The sequence below is a fragment of the Scyliorhinus torazame genome, chromosome 5 (genome assembly GCF_047496885.1).
Source record: "Scyliorhinus torazame isolate Kashiwa2021f chromosome 5, sScyTor2.1, whole genome shotgun sequence".
Taxonomy (NCBI): Eukaryota; Metazoa; Chordata; class Chondrichthyes; order Carcharhiniformes; family Scyliorhinidae; genus Scyliorhinus; species Scyliorhinus torazame.
Genome location: NC_092711.1, coordinates 70,060,490 through 70,081,974, shown reverse-complemented (window position 1 = coordinate 70,081,974; position 21,485 = coordinate 70,060,490). Strand labels below are relative to the sequence as shown.

General features: G+C 46.2%; 1 gene segment (V, D, J or C); it reads left to right on the top strand.

Annotated features, from left to right (window-relative positions):
- The first annotated feature begins 1,203 nt into the window (after window positions 1-1,203).
- LOC140418327 (Ig heavy chain C region-like) lies at window positions 1,204-20,066 on the top strand. The segment is given in 5 exon segments: window positions 1,204-1,287; window positions 16,199-16,498; window positions 16,698-17,009; window positions 17,834-18,142; window positions 19,617-20,066. Coding segments are annotated over 5 exon segments (1,356 nt in total).
- The last annotated feature ends 1,419 nt before the right edge of the window (window positions 20,067-21,485 follow it).

The window sequence follows — 21,485 nt, the reverse complement described above, 5'->3', positions numbered from 1 at the left end:
ACTCCGCCATCTATTACTGTGCAAGAGACCACAGCGAGAGGAACCAGGGCTGGACCCGCACAAGAACAGCTCGAGAGGGAATTCAGCAACTGCAGCTTAACCTGAAGGTCAGTACTTGATTCAAATGTAATATTGATGTCAGTGATCAGAGTCAAAACACAAGCTGCTTCTTACATAACTGACACAGGGAAAATTAAACAGTAAAACCGAACAAACCAATCGATCTGAAAGTATTAGCTTCTGTCTGTTGATGTTTACTGTTAACAGTTTCAGTAATTACAGGCCTGGATATACTCATCGTTGTATTATTTCTGATACTTGGAGAAAGTCTATTTGCATTGCGTTTTCTGAACTGCTGTCTAAATTGTAAATTCGATCAGAAGTAATCGTCTATTTGAAGTGAATATTGAGCGGCAGGGCTGAACAGGGAGTGAGTGCAGTTTTTGTGCGGGTGTCTGTCACTGTGACTACAGCAGTGGATCACAGTGCTGTGCACAGCGACATCCTCATACAAAAACCTCAGTGAAAGAGTTTGTCCAAATTGGTGATCAGGGCCACAGCAGGATTGTCAACGTAAATGAGGCTTAAATAAAACACAATATTAGTTTGTGAAAAGGTAGAACAATCTTCCACTTTATCTCTGTGGAACGACACGCTAAATGTTTAAAAGTGTTCCGATCCTCTTTATAAATATATTGACCAGGACAAGCTGAAATAACTCAGATTCGCTCTTGGAAGAGACAGAGTTAGTTTTTTGAACGCGCAGTGAAGTTAAATCTCTGTATTTTACAGTTAACAGTCTGCCGCAGTATTTGACACGCTGTGTCTCACTGTGATAACTGGATCACAGCAGTTACTGTCAATACAAAAAGCCCCTCAGCACTAATTAACTGAGGCTGGCTCAGTGATCGCTTTTACAATCCAACTTTATTTACAGTGAAGTATTATTCATATCCAGCATTGACAAAATGACAATAATTAACATGGAAATCTGTGACAATTATTCACTCGTTAGTTGGTGATTTCAAGAACATGATCATGTGTTATTCTGAAATATAAAACATTAGGGTCATTTCTGAACAGCAAGCGATCTCCACAAGTACAATTCTAGTTTAATGAAAATTTACCGTGCCTTTACCTTGTCTCTGGTTTGTGAATATTTAAAATAATGGTGGATTTCTGTCTATTTTGTGCAGGTGCGGTTATTGTACGGAGCTGCCCAGGGAATGTGACACTGTGACGCTATGGACTACTGGGGACAAGGCACCATGGTGACGGTGACTGCAGGTAAGAACAATTCCATTATTTATGAACTGTTTTACTTGAGTCTTTGTTTTATTTATTTTTTCTATTTTAACTACGCATTCGTTCACTGAATTGCGGGTTTGCTGGATTCTGTATTGAGATTTTGTTGGAATGCTTTATGTGATTCAGCTGAAAAAGGAATTATTCTGCCTCTTGACAAAAGGTTCTGCTGAGGGATTCAGTCCCTGGTTGTTGTGATTTGATGTTTATTTGCTGAGGATACTGTGGCCGGGTTACTTTAAATACCTCACGCCTGTTAAACAGTTTGGTATTTCTGCAATGTTTAATCTCGGTGACATCTGGTGGCTGCAGATTTTACCACCTCCTGCACAAGTGTTAGAAATCTACCCAATATTCACAAAATATGCTGAAGTATCTGTATCAATTTATTGAACACTTCCCGCGTATTGACAATGCTGATGATATTCTTCCATATTTCTGTTTGTTTTAATTGTTCATTCACTTGCTGAAAGGCGAATTTGGTGGGTTCTAGATATAAATTTTCTTGAAATGCTGTTTGATTCTATTGAAAGTGTTTGAAGAATTGAGCTGGTTCTGCATGAGACGAGTTTCAGCCTCTCGGTGATGTAATTTGATGTATTTCTGCTGAGGAGATTGTGTCTGGGTGATTTTGAATTAGTAAAATTTGTGAAACGATTCTGGCGTTTCTATATTCTTTAAACTCGGTGATATTGAGCGTTTCCATGTTTTGTAATTGAATGAAATAAGATACGTATTTGAAACTGTTTGGCACACGATTGTGGGTGGAAAACAGTTAGGATTTTAGAGTGTTTTTTAAAAGTGATGATTGCAGATTAAACTAAGCCACAGTTTAAAATGCTCTTTCCGAACATAATTTGTTACTGAAATCACAGTCTGGCTTTTCTTCAATGTTCCATCTTGGTAGGATTGATGGATGCAGCTTTTATCTCTCCTGTCAACTGTTTAAATGCGTTTGAAATATGGTCCAACATGAATAAAATGTGGTAAAGTTTCAAAAATATTTTGCACATACCCCACATCCTCACAATGATGTTACTGTTGTTCTGTATTTATATTTAGTTTGATAATTCACACATTTGGTGTCGAACTGGTTTGCTGGATTCGATATTCAGCTGTTTTTGAAATGTTACATTTGATTCTGTTGAATGTAGAATTGAGCTGCTTCTCAATGAAACGGGTTCAGTCCTTACAATGAGTTTTGGTGTTTTGCTGCTGAGGAGATGGTGTGTCTGGGTGACTTTGAATAAGTACAATTTGTGAAGCGGTTTTCTGTTTCTACGTTGTCTCTGCATTGTTCAAACTGGGTGACATTGAGCAGTTACACGTTTTCTGGTTAAATGTAAAAAGGTTTGCGCGTTTGAATCTCCTTGAAACACAATTGTGGGGAGTAAACGCGTCAGGTTTCGAAAATAAAGAAAGGAATTAAAGATTTGATAGACATTTTTAAATTTTACCTACTGATTACTGATTAAACTAAACCATGGCGTCATTAAGAACGCAATTCGTTACTGCAGTCTGAAACTATTTAATTAAACCGTTTTCAAATTCGTGAGTAAAATTAATATGACAAACAATTATAATGCGGTATTATCACCATATTATCCAAATATATTGTCATATTAATATCATTCATCATCAATCTCCTTTCACAATTCTGCTGTGCTTTGTACACCATTAGCATGACCGGAAAAGTTTCTCGGCTGGGAATATTTTGTGATTATTTCTGAAACTGTTTTAATAATAACATATTGATTTTACAGCACTGTTCAGTTACAAAAGATATATTTGAATTATTTTTTATTTCTCTGATTTCGTTTGCAGTTACTTAAATATGAGTTTTATATTGCAGTTTGGCAATTTATTTACCCGGTTATTGTATTAATTATGTGCAGCAGCAAGAATATTATCTCTTCAATCTTTGTAGTTGTCTCTAACCTAATCATAGAGTTTTCTGAGAGGCGGAAGTCGCTGACAGTGCAGGAATTGTTCTTATGATTTTATTTAAATTGTAGGAATATTCATACTGCACAGTGCTGGAGATTGACAAGTAAAAGCTTGAAATTCAAAGAGATTAATTTAATTACAAAAGGAGAATATTAGCTTTTGCAATAATAATAACATCGTGTCTCGCAGAGCTGTGCTGTACACAATATAACATTATAGAAATAAAACAAATTATACAATAGAAGAATAGATTATATCTGAGCCTCAAGCTCGTAAATTGAACAAGAACATTTCTCGATCATTTTCTCACCATGTTTCAGGGCTGTGGAGGATCTGACTGAACTGTTTTCATTAAGTTGTGCACTGATTAATTTGGATCTCCTTTTCTTCAGCAATATTTTCAATAATAAAGTTACTCGAATTGCCTGAATGATTAAATCTCAGAAACACTTTATTGATCACAAACTACCATGGACTTTATTGTTTTATATATATATAGTTTCGAGTTACAACAGTTTATCAATTCGGGAATACCACTTTAACAAACAGATGAGATATTACACATGTCTGAATTATTCCATCCGATAATTTGAAGTTTAATATTTAATTAAATCCAAATTATTTATCAAATTTCAGGCAGGAGCAGGTTTTGAATTACAGAGAACCATGTTTAATTATTTATATTATAGAGTACAAATCAGCTGACAGGTCAACTAATTGACAATTGGCAATAACTTGCAATGCGACATTAGTACTAACTAATTCAACATAAATTAACTGCTACAATTGAGTAGCATACTGGTGTGTGATATCAAAGCTATTGGAGAATGGTTAATTGTGCTGAAAATAATTTAGAAAACAATACATTTATTTGCTCCGGTTGAATAGGTGGCCCGCCTCCATTGTTTTGTTGATTGTGTTTAATTAAGACATTGGATCAAATCAGGTAATCAGTTTCCAATGTGAATGTTTCCTGGTTTGTTTATTTCTTATCAAACACTGGATCTCTGTCACAGACATTAAACTCCCCTCAATCTGTTATATTTAATGGGTTCATTCTCAGTGAAAATATATTTTGCCCAGAAATGTCTGAAAGGCGAAGGGAGTTTGAAATTAATATGAGTTTAATTTCAAAGAGGTTATTAAATTTCTTTTGTCGTAAGTTGACTATTTATCAATTAGAATCAAGCAGTTTGAATGATTCGTTCCCCTGTGTTTCAGAGTGAAATTTGACACACTAGGTACGCTCTCATCCGCACACTCTTTCTCCCTCACACACTCCCTCTCTCCCAGAAACCCGGACTATTCCTCAAACACACAGACACTCTCTCTCACAGAGACTCTCACATACACGATAGCTCTTCAAAAACACACAGTCTCTCACACACACTCGCGGTCACACACACGCACTGCCTCACACATTCATTCTCTTACATACTCTCTGTCTCCAACTTTCTCTCTCTCCAACTCTCCCTCACACACCAACAGACTGTCACTCACTCTCTCACATACACAGGCACATTATCCCTCTCTCTCTTCACAGACAATCTCCCTCTCTCACACTCTCTCACAAACACACTCTCTCTTTCACGTTTTACCAATCTCACTCACATACACAATCATTCACAGACACACTCTCACACACATGCACTCTCGCACACATTATCTCTTGCACACACATGCCCTGTCACACACATCTCTCTCACACAAAAACCCTCTCTCACACATACACACCCTCACGCATACGCTCTCTCTCACACACTCTCTCTGACATGCATGGTCTCTCGCACGCACGCTCTCTCACACACATGCTCTCACACACACGCTCTCTCACACACACGCTCTCTCACACACACGCTCTCTCACACACACGCTCTCTCACACACACGCTCTCTCGCACACACGGCCTCTCACGCACACGGCCTCTCGCACACACGGCCTCTCGCACACATGGCCTCTCGCACACACATGCTCTCTTGTACACCTGCTCTCTCACACATATATCCTCTCTTGCATACATGCTCTCTCATACACATGCGCTCTGATACTCACACTCTCTCGCACACACTCTCTCACTCACTTGCTCACTCACACTCATTCTCTCTTGCAGACACGCTCCCTGACACACAATCCCTCTCACTCACATGCTCTCTCATACACTTGCTCCCTCACATACATGCTCTCTCAAACACTCACTCTCTCACACACACACCCTCTCTCACTCACAAGCTCTCTCACAGACACGCTCTCTCATTCTCTCTTGCACTTACGCTCTCTGACACACATGCTCTCTCACACATGCTCTCTCGCACTCATGCACTCACGCACACATGCTCTCTCACACACATGTTCTTTTGCACACATGCTGTCCCATGCACACATTCTCTCACGCACATGCTCTCTCGCACACATACTCTCACACATGTTCTGTTACACCCTCTCTCACACACATTCTCACACACATGCTCTCACACACGTGATCTCTCGCACACATGCTCTCTCGCATACATGCTGTCTCACTCACATGCTTTGGTGCATACATGCTCTCTCACACATGCTCTCTTGTGAAATCACTCTTTCACACACATGCTCTCACACACACAATTTTGCGCATACAGTCTCTCTCCTGTGCACACTATTTTGCTCCTCACACACACACACACATCCACTCGCTCGCATAAATACACACAATCGCGCTCTCACACACAGATATTCTCTCACGCAGATATTCCCTCACACACAGATACACTCTCACACCCACACTCACACGTGTACTCTCTCTCTCACACTCTCTTGATTCATCTCTTGCAGAAACACACACGCATTCACACACATGCATGCAGACACATGCATAGACACACTCACAGGCTCTCAGACACATACCCCCACACTCCCTCACACACACACACACTCAGATACGCACACACTTTCACATACACAGGTGAGAGCAACTGAACTAACATCAATAATAAAAATAATAATCTTTATTACTGTCACAAGTAGGCTTACATTAACACTGTAATGCAGTTACTGTGAAAGGCCCCTAGTCGCCACACTCTGGCGCCTGTTCGGGTACACAGAGGGAGAATTCAGAATGTCCAAACCACCTAACAGGTCGTTTTTCAGGACTTGTGGGAGGAAAGCGGAGCCCCCGGAGAAAATCCACCCAGACACGGGGGGAACGTGCAGACTCCACACAGGCAATGACCCAAGTGGGAATCGAGCCCGGGTCCCTGGTGCTGTGAAGCAACAGGGTTAACCACTGTGCAGCCGTGCCGCCAAATCAAGGCAGCATTGAAACGTGTGACCTCAAGCAACCCAACCAAAGAATGAATGGATAGGAATCAGGGGAAGAATCTCCGCTGGTTGGAGTCACAACCAGCACCAAGGTGGATGGATTCCATTGCTGGAGGCCAATCAGCTCAGTTCCAGGACATCACTGCGAGACTTATTCAGGGCAGTGTCCCAGGTCCAACTATCTTCAGCTTGTTCATCAATGACCTTCTTTCCATCATCAGGTCTGAACAGGGGTTGTTGGCAGATGATTGCACCATGCTCAGCACAATTTGCAACTGTGCAGTCACTAAATAAACCTGTAAATAAAGCAACATGGAGGCTCTATCCGGTTCTGGCTGACAAGTGGTAAGTAACAGTCAAGTCACCCAATTGAAGGCAATGCCCACCTCCAGTAAGAACGGACCTAACCACCGCCCCTTGACATTCACTGGCAATACCATCATTGAATCCCCACTAACAACCTCCTGGTGATTAACATGAACCAGAAAGTGATCTGGGCGAGTCATATAAATGTTGAGGCCAGAAGAACAGATCAAAGGTGAGGAATCCTGCGGTGAAAAACTCATCTGCTGACTCCCCAAAGCCTGTCCGCCATTTAAAGATCCGCTGCAGAAGCTCATCATGTCTCCCTAGACAGCACCTTCCAAACCCATGACAGCGGCCACCTGGACAAGGACAGCAGAGACATGGGAACACCACCAACTGGAAGTTCAATCCCAAGCCATTCAGCATCATGACTATAAAATATATCACCGTTCCTGCACTGCCGCTGGTTCAAAATCATGTAACTGGCTCGGGGAAACACCACATGGACTGCAATGGTTGAAGACGGAAGCTCGCCACCTTCTCAAAGGCAATGAGGGATGGAAAATAAATGCTGGCCGAGCCAGAGACGCCTCCATCACAAGAATGAATAAACACAACACACTCTCTCTGACACAATATGACAAGAATGTTGCAGGCAGAAAAATCCCATTTGCAAAATGAAAATCCGTTAAGTCGCAGGAATGCTCATTGTCCCAGTTCTAAATGGTTTTGTGAAAAATGAAATTATATCGGCATTAAAGCAGCTGCCCAGTGATCTACACTGCTGTCTGACTGTACACAGCCGGTGTTACTGAAAGTATTAAAGCAGCTGCCCAGTGAGCTACACTGCTGTCTGACTGTACACAGCCGGTGTTACTGAAAGTATTAAAGCAGCTGTCCAGTGATCTACACTGCTGTCTGACTGTACACAGCCGGTGTTACTGAAAGTATTAAAGCAGCTGTCCAGTGATCTACACTGCGGTCTGACTGTACACAGCCGGTGTTACTGAAAGTATTAAAGCAGCTGCCCAGTGAGCTACACTGCTGTCTGACTGTACACAGCCGGTGTTACTGAAAGTATTAAAGCAGCTGCCCAGTGATCTACACTGCTGTCTGACTGTACACAGCCGGTGTTACTGAAAGTATTAAAGCAGCTGCCCAGTGATCTACATTGCTGTCTGACTTTACACAGCCGGTGTTACTGAAAGTATTAAAGCAGCTGCCCAGTGATCTACACTGCTGTCTGACTGTACACAGCCGGTGTTACTGAAAGTATTAAAGCAGCTGCCCCGTGATCTACACTGCTGCCTGACTTTACACAGCTGGTGTTACTGAAAGTATTAAAGCACTGTCCAGTGATCTACACTGCTGTCTGACTGTACACAGCCGGTGTTACTGAAAGTATTAAAGCAGCTGCTCAGTGATCTACACTGCTGTCTGACTGTACACAGCCGGTGTTACTGAAAGTATTAAAGCAGCTGCCCCGTGATCTACACTGCTGCCTGACTTTACACAGCCAGTGTTACTGAAAGTATTAAAGCAGCTGTCCAGCGATCTACACTGCTGTCTGACTGTACACAGCCCGTGTTACTGAAAGTATTAAAGCAGCTGCTCAGTGATCTACACTGCTGTCTGACTTTACACAGCCGGTGTTACTGAAAGTATTAAAGCAGCTGCCCAGTGATCTACACTGCTGTCTGACTGTACACAGCCGGTGTTACTGAAAGTATTAAAGCAGCTGTCCAGTGATCTACACTGCTGTCTGACTTTACACAGCCGGTGTTACTGAAAGTATTAAAGCAGCTGCCCGGTGATCTACACTGCTGTCTGACTGTGCACAGCCGGTGTTACTGAAAGTATTAAAGCAGCTGTCCAGTGACCTACACTACTGTCTGACTGTACACAGCCGGTGTTACTGAAAGTATTAAAGCAGCTGTCCAGTGATCTACACTGCTGCCTGACTTTACACAGCCCGTGTTACTGAAAGTATTAAAGCAGCTGTCCAGTGATCTACACTGCTGTCTGACTGTACACAGCCGGTGTTACTGAAAGTATTAAAGCAGCTGTCCAGTGATCTACACTGCTGTCTGACTTTACACAGCCGGTGTTACTGAAAGTATTAAAGCAGCTGCCCAGTGATCGACACTGCTGTCTGACTTTACACAGCCGGTGTTACTGAAAGTATTAAAGCAGCTGTCCAGTGATCTACACTGCTGTCTGACTGTACACAGCCAGTGTTACTGAAAGTATTAAAGCAGCTGCCCAGTGATCTACACTGCTGTCTGACTGTACACAGCCAGTGTTACTGAAAGTATTAAAGCAGCTGCCCAGTGATCTACACTGCTGTCTGACTTTACACAGCCGGTGTTACTGAAAGTATTAAAGCAGCTGTCCAGCGATCTACACTGCTGTCTGACTGTACACAGCCGGTGTTACTGAAAGTATTAAAGCAGCTGCTCAGTGATCTACACTGCTGTCTGACTGTACACAGCCGGTGTTACTGAAAGTATTAAAGCAGCTGCCCAGTGATCTACACTGCTGTCTGACTGTACACAGCCGGTGTTACTGAAAGTATTAAAGCAGCTGTCCAGTGATCTACACTGCTGTCTGACTGTACACAGCCAGTGTTACTGAAAGTATTAAAGCAGCTGCCCAGTGATCTACACTGCTGTCTGACTGTACACAGCCAGTGTTACTGAAAGTATTAAAGCAGCTGCCCAGTGATCTACACTGCTGTCTGACTTTACACAGCCGGTGTTACTGAAAGTATTAAAGCAGCTGTCCAGCGATCTACACTGCTGTCTGACTGTACACAGCCGGTGTTACTGAAAGTATTAAAGCAGCTGCTCAGTTATCTACACTGCTGTCTGACTGTACACAGCCGGTGTTACTGAAAGTATTAAAGCAGCTGTCCAGTGATCTACACTGCTGTCTGACTGTACACAGCCAGTGTTACTGAAAGTATTAAAGCAGCTGCCCAGTGATCTACACTGCTGTCTGACTGTACACAGCCAGTGTTACTGAAAGTATTAAAGCAGCTGCCCAGTGATCTACACTGCTGTCTGACTTTACACAGCCGGTGTTACTGAAAGTATTAAAGCAGCTGTCCAGCGATCTACACTGCTGTCTGACTGTACACAGCCGGTGTTACTGAAAGTATTAAAGCAGCTGCTCAGTGATCTACACTGCTGTCTGACTGTACACAGCCGGTGTTACTGAAAGTATTAAAGCAGCTGCTCAGTGATCTACACTGCTGTCTGACTGTACACAGCCGGTGTGACTGAAAGTATTAAAGCAGCTGCCCAGTGATCTACACTGCTGTCTGACTGTACACAGCCGGTGTTACTGAAAGTATTAAAGCAGCTGCTCAGTGATCTACACTGCTGTCTGACTGTACACAGCCCGTGTTACTGAAAGTATTAAAGCAGCTGCTCAGTGATCTACACTGCTGTCTGACTGTACACAGCCGGTGTTACTGAAAGTATTAAAGCAGCTGCCCCGTGATCTACACTGCTGTCTGACTGTACACAGCCGGTGTTACTGAATGTATTAAAGCAGCTGCTCAGTGATCTACACTGCTGTCTGACTTTACACAGCCGGTGTTACTGAAAGTATTAAAGCAGCTGCCTAGTGATCTACACTGCTGTCTGACTGTACACAGCCAGTGTTACTGAAAGTATTAAAGCAGCTGCCCAGTGCTCTACACTGCTGTCTGACTGAACACAGCCGGTGTTACTGAAAGTATTAAAGCAGCTGTCCAGTGATCTACACTGCTGTCTGACTGTACACAGCCGGTGTTACTGAAAGTATTAAAGCAGCTGCTCAGTGATCTACACTGGTGTCTGACTGTACACAGCCAGTGTTACTGAAAGTATTAAATCAGCTGTCCAGTGATCTACACTGCTGTCTGACTGTACACAGCCGGTGTTACTGAAAGTATTAAAGCAGCTGCTCAGTGATCTACACTGGTGTCTGACTGTACACAGCCAGTGTTACTGAAAGTATTAAAGCAGCTGCCCAGTGATCTACACTGCTGTCTGACTGTACACAGCCGGTGTTACTGAAAGCTGATCAATGTGGAGAATCAGGACAGGATCGATGGAGAGGAAGAGGAGGAGGTGGGGGTGGTGGACCCGAATGGAGGAGCCCCAAGCTCGGCTGTGGACAACAGGCAACAGAAAGCTGAGCCTGAGCGGAAAATCATCCCAAGAAACATCGTCCCAATGGGCTGGGAGCACCTGGGAATGATCACTCACCCACACTCACTGACGTACCCTCACTCACCATTCTCACCGTCCCTCATTGACCCTCACTCAACCATCCGCAATGATACACCTTTCCTTAACCACCCTCACACGCAGACTCACACTCCCACCCTCATTCACCTACCGTCATTCACCCCCCTGACACACTCTCACTGACCCGCCCTCACTCTCACACCCTCACACACACACATCCTCATTCAGCAACACTCACTGTCATTGACTCACCCTTAGACGCCCAAACTAACTCTCACCCTCACTCACACACTCTCACCCACTCATCCTCAAACACCCACCCATCCTCACTCATCCTCACCCATTCTCAATCAGGCTCTCACCCTCACTCAGCCACCCACCCACACTCATTCGCCCACCCTCACCCACCCATCCAAACCCACCCTCACTCCCCATCATTCAGGCTCTCATCCTCACTCAGTCATTCACCCCCCCCCACTCACCCGCCCTCACAAGCCCTCATTCTGTAAACCAACCTCACACACCCTCACTCACCCACCCTCCCTGACACACTCTCACTCACCCACCCTCACAAACCCTCAATCACCCACCCTCACACACCCTCACTCCCCCACCCTCCCACAGCCTCAATTACCCACCCTCACACACCCTCACACCCCCACCCTCACACACCCTCACTCACCCACCCTCCCTGACACACTCTCATTCACACACCCTCACACACCCTCCCCCACCTTCACACACCCTCAGTCACCCATACTCCCACACCATCACTCACCCACCCTCCCTGACACACTCACTCACCCACCCTCACACACCCTCACTTCCCCACCCTCATGCTCCCTCACTCCCCCCCCCCCACCCTCACACAACCTTACTCACCCACCCTCCCTGACACACTCTCACTCACGCACCCTCACACACCGCCCCCACACGCCCTCATTCTGTAAACCACCCTCACACACCCTCACTCCCCCCTTACTCACCTTCACTCACTCACCCACCCCCACTCACCTTCACTCACCCGCCCTCCCTGACACACTCTCACTCATCCACCATCACTCACACACCCTCCCTGACACACGCTCACACACCCACCCTCACTCACACGCCTCACACACTCTTGCTCACACGCCTCGCAGACTCTCACTCGCCCACCCTAGGTCACCAACCCTCCCTGACACATTCTCACTCACCCACCCTCACTCTCACCCTCACGCACACTCACCCATCCTTATTCAGCACCACTCACCGTTATTGACTCATCCTTACACGCCCAACCTAACTCGTTCACCCTCACTCACACACTCTCACCCACTCATCCTCAAACACCCACCCATCCTCACCCATCCTCATTCAGGCTCTCAACCTCACTCAGTCACCCACCCACGCCCACTTGCTCACCCTCACAGACCCTCACTCACCCACCCTCACACATTCTCACTCACCCACCCTCACACACCCTCACTCACTCACCCTCACACACCCTCATTCAGTAAGCTACCGTCACTCACTCATCCTCAAACACCTACGTATCCTCACTCGCCCTCATTCAGGCGCTCACACTCACTCACTCTCCCACCCACACTCACGTTCTCTCACTCACCTACCCTCACTCAGCCGCCCTCCCTGACACACCCTCACTCACCCACCCTCACTTGCCCACCCACCCTGACACACTCTCACTCACCCACCCTCACTCAATCGTCCCTCAACCACCCTCACTCGTTCACCCTCACTCACCCACGCTCACTGACTTCCCCTCATTCATTCACCCACTACATTCACTCACCAGCAGTCGACCCCCTGACTCACTCACCCTCATTCAGCCACCCTCACTCACCCACCCTCACTCACTCACCCTCACTCACTGACCCTCGCTCACTCACCTTCACTGACTCTCACTACACAACCTCACTCACCCAGAGTCACTCATTCTCTGCGTCTCACTCACTCTCCCTCACACACCCTTTATTCGTCCTCGGTGACATACCTACTCTCAGTCAGTCACCCCTGATCCGCCACTTATCAACATTCATACATCCTCAATGACCCAACTCACTCACCCTCACTCAGTTACTCACTAACCCACACTCACTCTCCTACCCTCACTCAGTTACTCACTCACCCACACTCACTCTCCTACCCTCACTCAGTTACTCACTAACCCACACTCACTCTCCTACCCTCACTCAGTTACTCACTAACCCACACTCACTCTCCTACCCTCACTCGGTTACGCACTCACCCACACTCACTCTCCTACCCTCACTCAGTTACTCACTCACCCGCACTCACTCCCCTGCCCTCACTCAGTTACTCACTCACCCACACTCACTCTCCTACCCTCACTCAGTTACTCACTCACCCACACTCACTCTCCTACCCTCACTCGGTTACGCACTCACCCACACTCACTCTCCTACCCTCACTCAGTTACTCACTCACCCACACTCACTCTCCTACCCTCACTCAGTTACTCACTCACTCTCCCACCCTCACTCAGTTACTCACTCATTCTCTCTCACTCATGCTCAGGAAATGGGCAAGGGAGCGGCTGTAACGAGAGAGGAATGGAGAACTGGAGCGAAACTGATGACGAGTGGCGCCCGAATGTGGCTGCAAGACACGGGACTGCCGGGAGCCGGGAAAGTGCAGAGAGCCGGGGAAAGACCCCGGAGCCGGGAGAAAGCGCCGAGGCGGTGGAAAAGAGCAAAGAGGCGGCGAAAAGGCAGAGTTGGGAGGAAAGCACAGAGATGCAGGGGAAAGGACAGAAATGCGGGGGAATAGACCGAGATGCAGCGGAACACACAGAGAGTCGTAGAAAAGGACAGAGAGTTGGAAAGAAGTGGCGAGAGCAAGGGAAAGGTGCAGAGAGCCGATGGGGATGGGGGGCGGTGGGGGGGGGGGTGGTGGTGGTGAGAGTGCGTGGACCGGGGAAAGTGAAGAGAGCCGGGGGATGTGTAGAGAGCCGGGAGAGGGGGAGGGGGAGGGGGACGCGGGACGGGGAGGGGGACGTGGGGGGGGGGGGGGGAGTGCAGGGAGCCGGGGATGTGCAGAGAGCCGGGTGAAGGAGCACAGAGCCGGGGGAAGTGCTGAGAACCGGAAGAAAGTCCATGGAGTGGGCGATAAGCGGTAAGAATCGGAGTAAAGCGCACAGTGCTGGCGAAAACCTCAAAAAGCCCGCACAAAGTGCCAGGAACCGGGAAAAGCACAAAGAACTGGGAAAAATGCAGCACACCTGGGCAAAGCACTAAAGGGCAGGAAGAAAATGCAGAGTCGAGAGAAAGTGCAGAGATGCGGAGGAAAGCGCAGAGAGCCGTGGAAAAGAGCAGAGAGCTAAACGAAAGTGAAGGGACCAGGAGAAAGGTACAGAAATCCAGCGGGAGCCGCAGAGAGATGGGGGAACGCATAGGGAGCGCGGGGCGGGGTGCGGGGGGGTTGCAGACAGCCCGGTCTCAGTGACAGGCGGAATATGGAGTTAACACCACAATCAGCACAGCCAGGAGCTTGTTGAATGGGGGAGGAGGCTCGACCGACTGAATGGCCGCCTCCCTCATGATCTTAAAATTAGAGAATGTTGCAATTACTCAAATGTAGAACCTTATTGTAATTATATAAATGTGCATTCCGAAGGTATTTTTGAAGCAATGCCACTATTCTCTAGTTTGGAGAATGGGGGTAGTGAAATGGAGAGAGGAGGTGGTATCAGTCAGTTTGAACAAAGGGAATTTCCCAAAACTGCAAAGATACAAATGAAGAGACAACATCTTTAACACAAATTGATTGTGACGTACACAGCTCTGTGAGCTGGATTGTGACGTACACAGCTCAGTTAGCTGGATTGTGACGTACACAGCTCAGTTAGCTGGATTGTGACGTACACAGCTCAGTTAGCTGGATTGTGACGTACACAGCTCAGTTAGCTGGAGTGTGGCGTACACAGCTCAGCTAGCTGGATTGTGACGTACACAGCTCAGTTAGCTGGATTGTGACGTACACAGCTCAGTTAGCTGGAGTGTGGCGTACACAGCTCAGCTAGCTGGATTGTGACGTACACAGCTCAGTTAACTGGATTGTGACATACACAGCTCAGTTAGCTGGAGTGTGACGTACACAGCTCAGTTAGCTGGATTGTGACGTACACAGCTCAGCTAGCTGGATTGTGACGTACACAGCTCAGTTAGCTGGAGTGTGACGTACACAGCTCAGTTAGCTGGATTGTGACGTACACAGCTCAGTTAGCTGGAGTGTGACGTACACAGCTCAGCTAGCTGGATTGTGACGTACGCAGCTCAGTTAGTTGGACTGTGGCGTACACAGCTCAGTTAGCTGGAGTGTGACGTACACGGCTCAGCTAGCTGGATTGCGACGTACGCAGCTCAGTTAGCTGGACTGTGGCGTACACAGCTCAGCTAGCTGGATTGTGACATATACAGCTCAGTTAGTTGGATTGTGACGTACACAGCTCAGCTAGCTGGATTGTGACGTACACAGCTCAGTTAGCTGGATTGTGACGTACACAGCTCAGTTAGCTGGATTGTGACGTACACAGCTCAGTTAGCTGGATTGTGACGTACGCAGCTCAGTTAGCTGGATTGTGACGTATACAACTCAGTTAGCTGGACGGCTGGTTTGTGATGAAGAGCGATCCCAGCAGCGCGGATTCAATTGTTGTACCGGCTGAGGATATTCATAAAGAGGGTGTGGTGACCCTCAGGTTAAATCACCACCAGTCAGCTCTCAGAAGGAAAGGGCAGTCCCCGGGACTATGGCAACATTTCTATTTTATTTTACATGGTGGCTGAAATAATGGGGGAAACTCTCTGCTCCTCTCCTTCAATCCAATGACAGTTACATCATTCAGGCGGCATCAAATGTTATTTTTTGTATGTGTTAGAAACGGAGAAAGGGATGCGAGTTTCTAATGAGGCGGCAAAGAGATGGTGATTCTCAAATCATAGAACTAATAGACGCTGAAATATGGATGTAACAGTTAATGAGAACATGTTAGGTTAAATGCATCGTCACATTTTGATGTGCTTGGTAACTTATAGATCACAAATAACAGAGTCTAACTTGTTGAATGGGCCATTCTTTCCCAGCAACACCGTCTCCGCCCACTCTCTACAGCCTGGTCTCCTCCTGTCAGCAACACAACAATGACGGCTCCGTGATCTACGGCTGTTTGGCGATGGACTACTCCCCAGAAATCACCAGCCTTACCTGGAAGAAAGATGGGCAGCTGATCACCACTGGAGTTAAGAAATACCCGTCAGTGAGAAACAAGAAGGGAACCTACACCCTGAGCAGCCAGTTAACCATCACCGAGTCAGAGGGGGGATGCAGCGAAATCAGCTGTGAGGTTCGACACAGCGGCTCAGACAAGAGCATTGGAATTCCATGTAAGTTTTGTGGAATCTGTGAGAAACAGATGCTTTGATTACTTTATTTACATCTTTGGTGATTACACATTTATGGTTCTCTGCATAGTTCTGATTCCTGCGCGAAATAGTGACCACAGAGAAACTGTTAAAATATAATTCGTCATTTTATTCGTTACAACATCTTCCTCAAGAAATGTCTAACTTGTGTTTCTTGAAGGCCCTCCACCTGTCAACATTCCAAATGTTCTCCTCACCGTGAGTTCCAATGAAGAAATCTCAAGACAGAAATTTGCAACCATGGTCTGTTCAATCAACGATTTCCAGCCAAAGTCAATGACGGTAAAGTGGCTGAAGAATGGACAACCCATGGGTTCAGGATTTGTCACCTCGCCCCCCTGTGAAGTGAACGGGAACTTCTCGGCGAGCAGTCGGCTGACGGTCTCCGCTCGGGAATGGTTCAGCAAAGCCGTCTATACCTGCCTGGTCACTCATCAAGAGGTCACCCAAAGTCGCAACATCACCGCGTCTGGTAAGAGACTCAAACAGAGGAAACAATAAATCATCCTGCACTCTGATGTTAATCCAAATCAGGAATTTACTGAAGTTAGTGCAAAGCACAGAATAACTTCTAATTTACTGCCATGTCGTTTGTGTTTCATTCTGATGTAAGAGCTGCATGAGGGTTGCTAATCATTCACGATTTTATGAATATAGAAATAAATGTATCCGTATAATTTGAAGTCATTTAGTGAGTGAGGTGAATGAATGAAATGAAAATCGCTTCTTGTCACAAGTAGGCTTCAAATGAGGTTACTGTGAAAAGCCCCGAGTCGCCACATTCCGGCGCCTGTTCGGGGAGTCTGGTATGGGAATTGGACCCGCGCTGGTGGCCTGCCTTGGTCTGCTCTAAAAGCCAGCGATTTAGCCCCGTGCTAAACCAGCCCCTGGTGGACTTGATGCCAGCTTTATCCTGAGACGGCTGATTATATTTGAGTCAGTGGGTGTCTCAAACACTTAACTGATAACAGCTCCGGGGGAAAGTGTTGGAAAGTTCATCCAACCTATTTATGGATCAGCCGCCAGTACTTCGTTCCTGAGATAAGGAATGGAATATTTGTATTGTAAATGCTGAAATACTGATTCGTTAGAACGATATCGGGGCTGACTGTATTTCACAATGAGAATAGTTTTCACAAACCAAACTGGTTTTCCATTGCTTACAGAAGATTAAAGGCGGTCTTTAGAGGTTGATGTTTCTAAGTTGATTTATTCCCATGTAGAGTGAAGGCTGAGTACTGCTGCCCTGATTCTGAAGATCAAACTTGGGTTAATTTCCACTTTTTTCATTCGCAGATCCTTCCGGTTGCACTGATGCCTCAGTAACAATACTGCCACCACCAATAGAACAGGTCTTACTGGAGGCGACTGTAACCTTAACCTGCGTCATTTCGAAGGCTCCTTATGGAGTCAACGTGTCCTGGAGTGAAGCGAAGAAGCCGCTGAAATCAGAGATTGCCGACCAGCCTGGGGCAGATACTGAAAGCGTGGTCAGCAAATTAAACATCTCGACACAAGCCTGGCTGAGTGGGGCTGTGTTTGACTGTGTGGCGAGCCATCAGGACCTGCCAACTCCTTTAAGAATTTCAATCCACAAAAAAATAGGTGAGCGGTGAGACTGAAGCAATAAGTGAGTCATTGTGTCTATTTCTAGTGTCAGTGCAGCGGTCAGTATTTAGCATTCAGGGTATTTATGGTCCATTCTGATTGGGAATTCCACTAACTAAATACTCTGGGCGATTAGAGTTTAAGGGGGAAATTGATATGCAGATGAACGAACAATGAATTGAAAGCAGTGATATTGGGTTTAGATGGAGCGAGACCATAGACCACAAGACTTAGGAACAGACATAGGCCATTGGGCCCATCAACACCGGTCCAGCCGGCAGTGAGGTCATGACTGATCTGATGTGATAATCTTCAACTCCTCTTTCCCGACTTATCCCCATATCTCTTGACGCCTTTACTGATTTAAAATATTTCTCTCTCAACCTTGAACATATTGAACAACCCAGAATCTACTGCCCCCGGGTTAAATAATTCCACAGCTTCACTACTCTCTGAGAGAGGAAGTCCACCTCATCGCTTTGTTAAATGGGAGAACCCTCACTTTGTGATCCTGCGCTCTGGTCCTAGACGCTCCCACAGGGGAAAACAACCTCCCAGCGTCTATCCTAAGAAGCTCCCTGAAAATCTTTCATGTCTCGATTAGGTCGCCTTCATTCTTCTAAACTCCAATCAGTACAGCCCAGCCTACTTACCCTCTCCCCATAAGAAAATCCCTCCATACTCGGGATCAACCTCGTGATCCTTCTCTGGACTGCCTTCAAAACCAATCTGTCTTCCTTAGATAAGGGCACCGAGACTATTCAAAGTATACCAGGTGTCGACTAACTAGTGCCTTGTATAGTTTTAGCCAGACTTCCCCATGTTTATATTCTATTTCCTTTGAAATAAATGTCAACATTCAATTTGTCTCCATATTACCTGCAGAACTTGCTTTGTGTGGTTTCTGCACGAGGGCCCCCAATTCCCCCGTTACTTCAGCTTTATCCAGTATTCCTCCATCTAAATTTGTTCGGCACTGATTTCGCCTTCACGAGGCCGCGCTGACTCTGTTGATTATATTGTGTATTTCTAAATGCTCAGCGATTGGATCCGTTATAATGGACTCTAACCGTTTCCCACTGACAGATGTTAAGGTCACTGGCCGATAGTTACCTGTTTTTGTCTCCCTCCCTTTTGAATAAGGGTGTTACATTGGCAGTTTCCCAATCCTTTGGGAGTAAGGTGGGATGAGCTTGGTGTGGAGCTTATACACCAGCACAGAACAGGCGGGCCGAATGGCCTGTTTCCCTGCTGTACACTTTCTGAAACTTTCGAATCCAATATCCGTAAATTCTCAGGGAAAAGGCTTGTGTCCGCCTCAGCTCCGAGCTCGGAAACCGGACAGATCCCAAAGTGGAAAATGGAAACCTTTAAAATCCAACACAAAACACATTTCTCTCACATCTAACCCGCGGTTCCAATGTCTCCCGAATTCCCCATTTTACTGACATCTATTGTACATCTTCTGCAGATCCCAATCCGCGGGAACCGTCCGTCTCTGTCCTCCTGCCCTCGGCTGAAGACGTCTCCGCTCAGAGATTCGTCTCCCTCAGCTGCTTAGTGAGTGGTTTCTCCCCCCGAGAGATCTTCGTCAAGTGGACCGTCAATGACAAGCCGGTGAATCCCGGGAACTACAAGAACACCGAGGTGATGGCGGAGAACGGCAATAGCTCCTTCTTCATGTACAGCCTGTTATCCATTGCAGCGGAGGAGTGGGCCAGCGGCGCTTCTTACTCCTGTGTGGTGGGACATGAAGCCATCCCCTTGAAGATCATCAACAGAACGGTTGATAAATCCAGCGGTAAACCGAGTTTTGTGAACATTTCCCTCGCTCTGATGGACACCGTTAATTCATGTCAATGAGAATCTATCAATTGCATTTCGAACTAAATTAAAAATAATAAAGTTTTTTTTCCTCTAATTGTGATTTAAATGCACAGCCGCTTAATTAATGGAGCTTCGACTTTGCTGATATTAGATCTGTTCAAGGAGATCAAGATTTCTACAGGCCTCAGCCCCAAGTCTGATACGACCAGAGCTCCGAGCTCAGATACACCCTGGGTCAGAGACAGAGTAAAATTCATTCATTGCAGTATTCACAAAATATATTCATTGACTTTCTTCCCGCTGAGGAGAAATCGGACAATTTCCCATTTCAGACAGACAAACACATCACATTTAGATCTCGGTGTTCCTGCTTCTCCCATTGCCCATCCCTTTAAAATTGATGTCAGCTTAAAATTGCTGCATCACACCCACTGGGAACTGAATTGAGAATCAAACAGAAACAAGGACCAACAATCGCCCATCACGGAGAGGGGAAAGAGAAATTGTTAATCCATTATATCTCCACCTCTCCTACAAAATCAGGAGGAGGGGCGTTAGTTAATCCACTGTCCCCCCACCTCCCCAACAGAGACAGGAGGAGGGGCATTAGTTAATGCACTCTACTGCCACTTCCTCAAAAGAGAGAGGAAGGGGCATAAATTAATCCACTGCAACCACACTTCCCAAACAGAGAGGGGGAGGGGTTATAGTTAATCGACTGCACCCCCACTTCTCCAACAGAGAGTGGGGAATGGACGTTCGCTAATGCCCTGCACCCCAACTCCCTAACAAAGAGGAAGGGACTTAGTGAACCCACTATACCCCTCACTTCCACACCAAAGCATGGGGGCAGTAGTTAATCCAGTGTATCACCACGCCCCAACAAATAGTGGGGGAGGAGCATTAATTAACCCTGTACCCCCACTTTCCCACCAAAGAGCTGGGACATTAGTTAATTCACTGTACAGCCGCTTCCAACAAAGAGAGGGGGGGGGGGGCCTAAATAAATGCACTGTCAGCCCACTTCCCCAACAGAGAGAGGGGGATGGGCATTATAAACCCATTTTACCTCCACTTTCCCGACCAAAAGAGAAGGAATGTGATGAGTGAACTCTCTGTATCTCCACCTCCTCAGCAGGGGGAACCCAAAGAGAATTTGTTCAGCTGGCCAGAGAGGGAGAGACTATTAAATCACTATCCACCTACTCCCCAAGCAGGGAATTTGGGAGTGGATGTGTCTCTACACTAAGGATTCAGTTACTGACATTACAAGATGGCTTGTAGCTTACTGGCTGAAGATTTTAAAAGCCCATCATGCTAAATATGTTCTTAAACTATCTATTCACGCAACATATTTTTCTTTAGCACCCTTGTTCCTCTTATCCATATGCGACAACTGATTTCCCAAAATCCAAATCCAGATGGTGATTGAATTCTCCCTGGGTTTTCACTGTTCTCTCCTGAGGCACTTCCTTGTATTTTTGCATTCTGTCAATGATGTCAGCTTGCACCT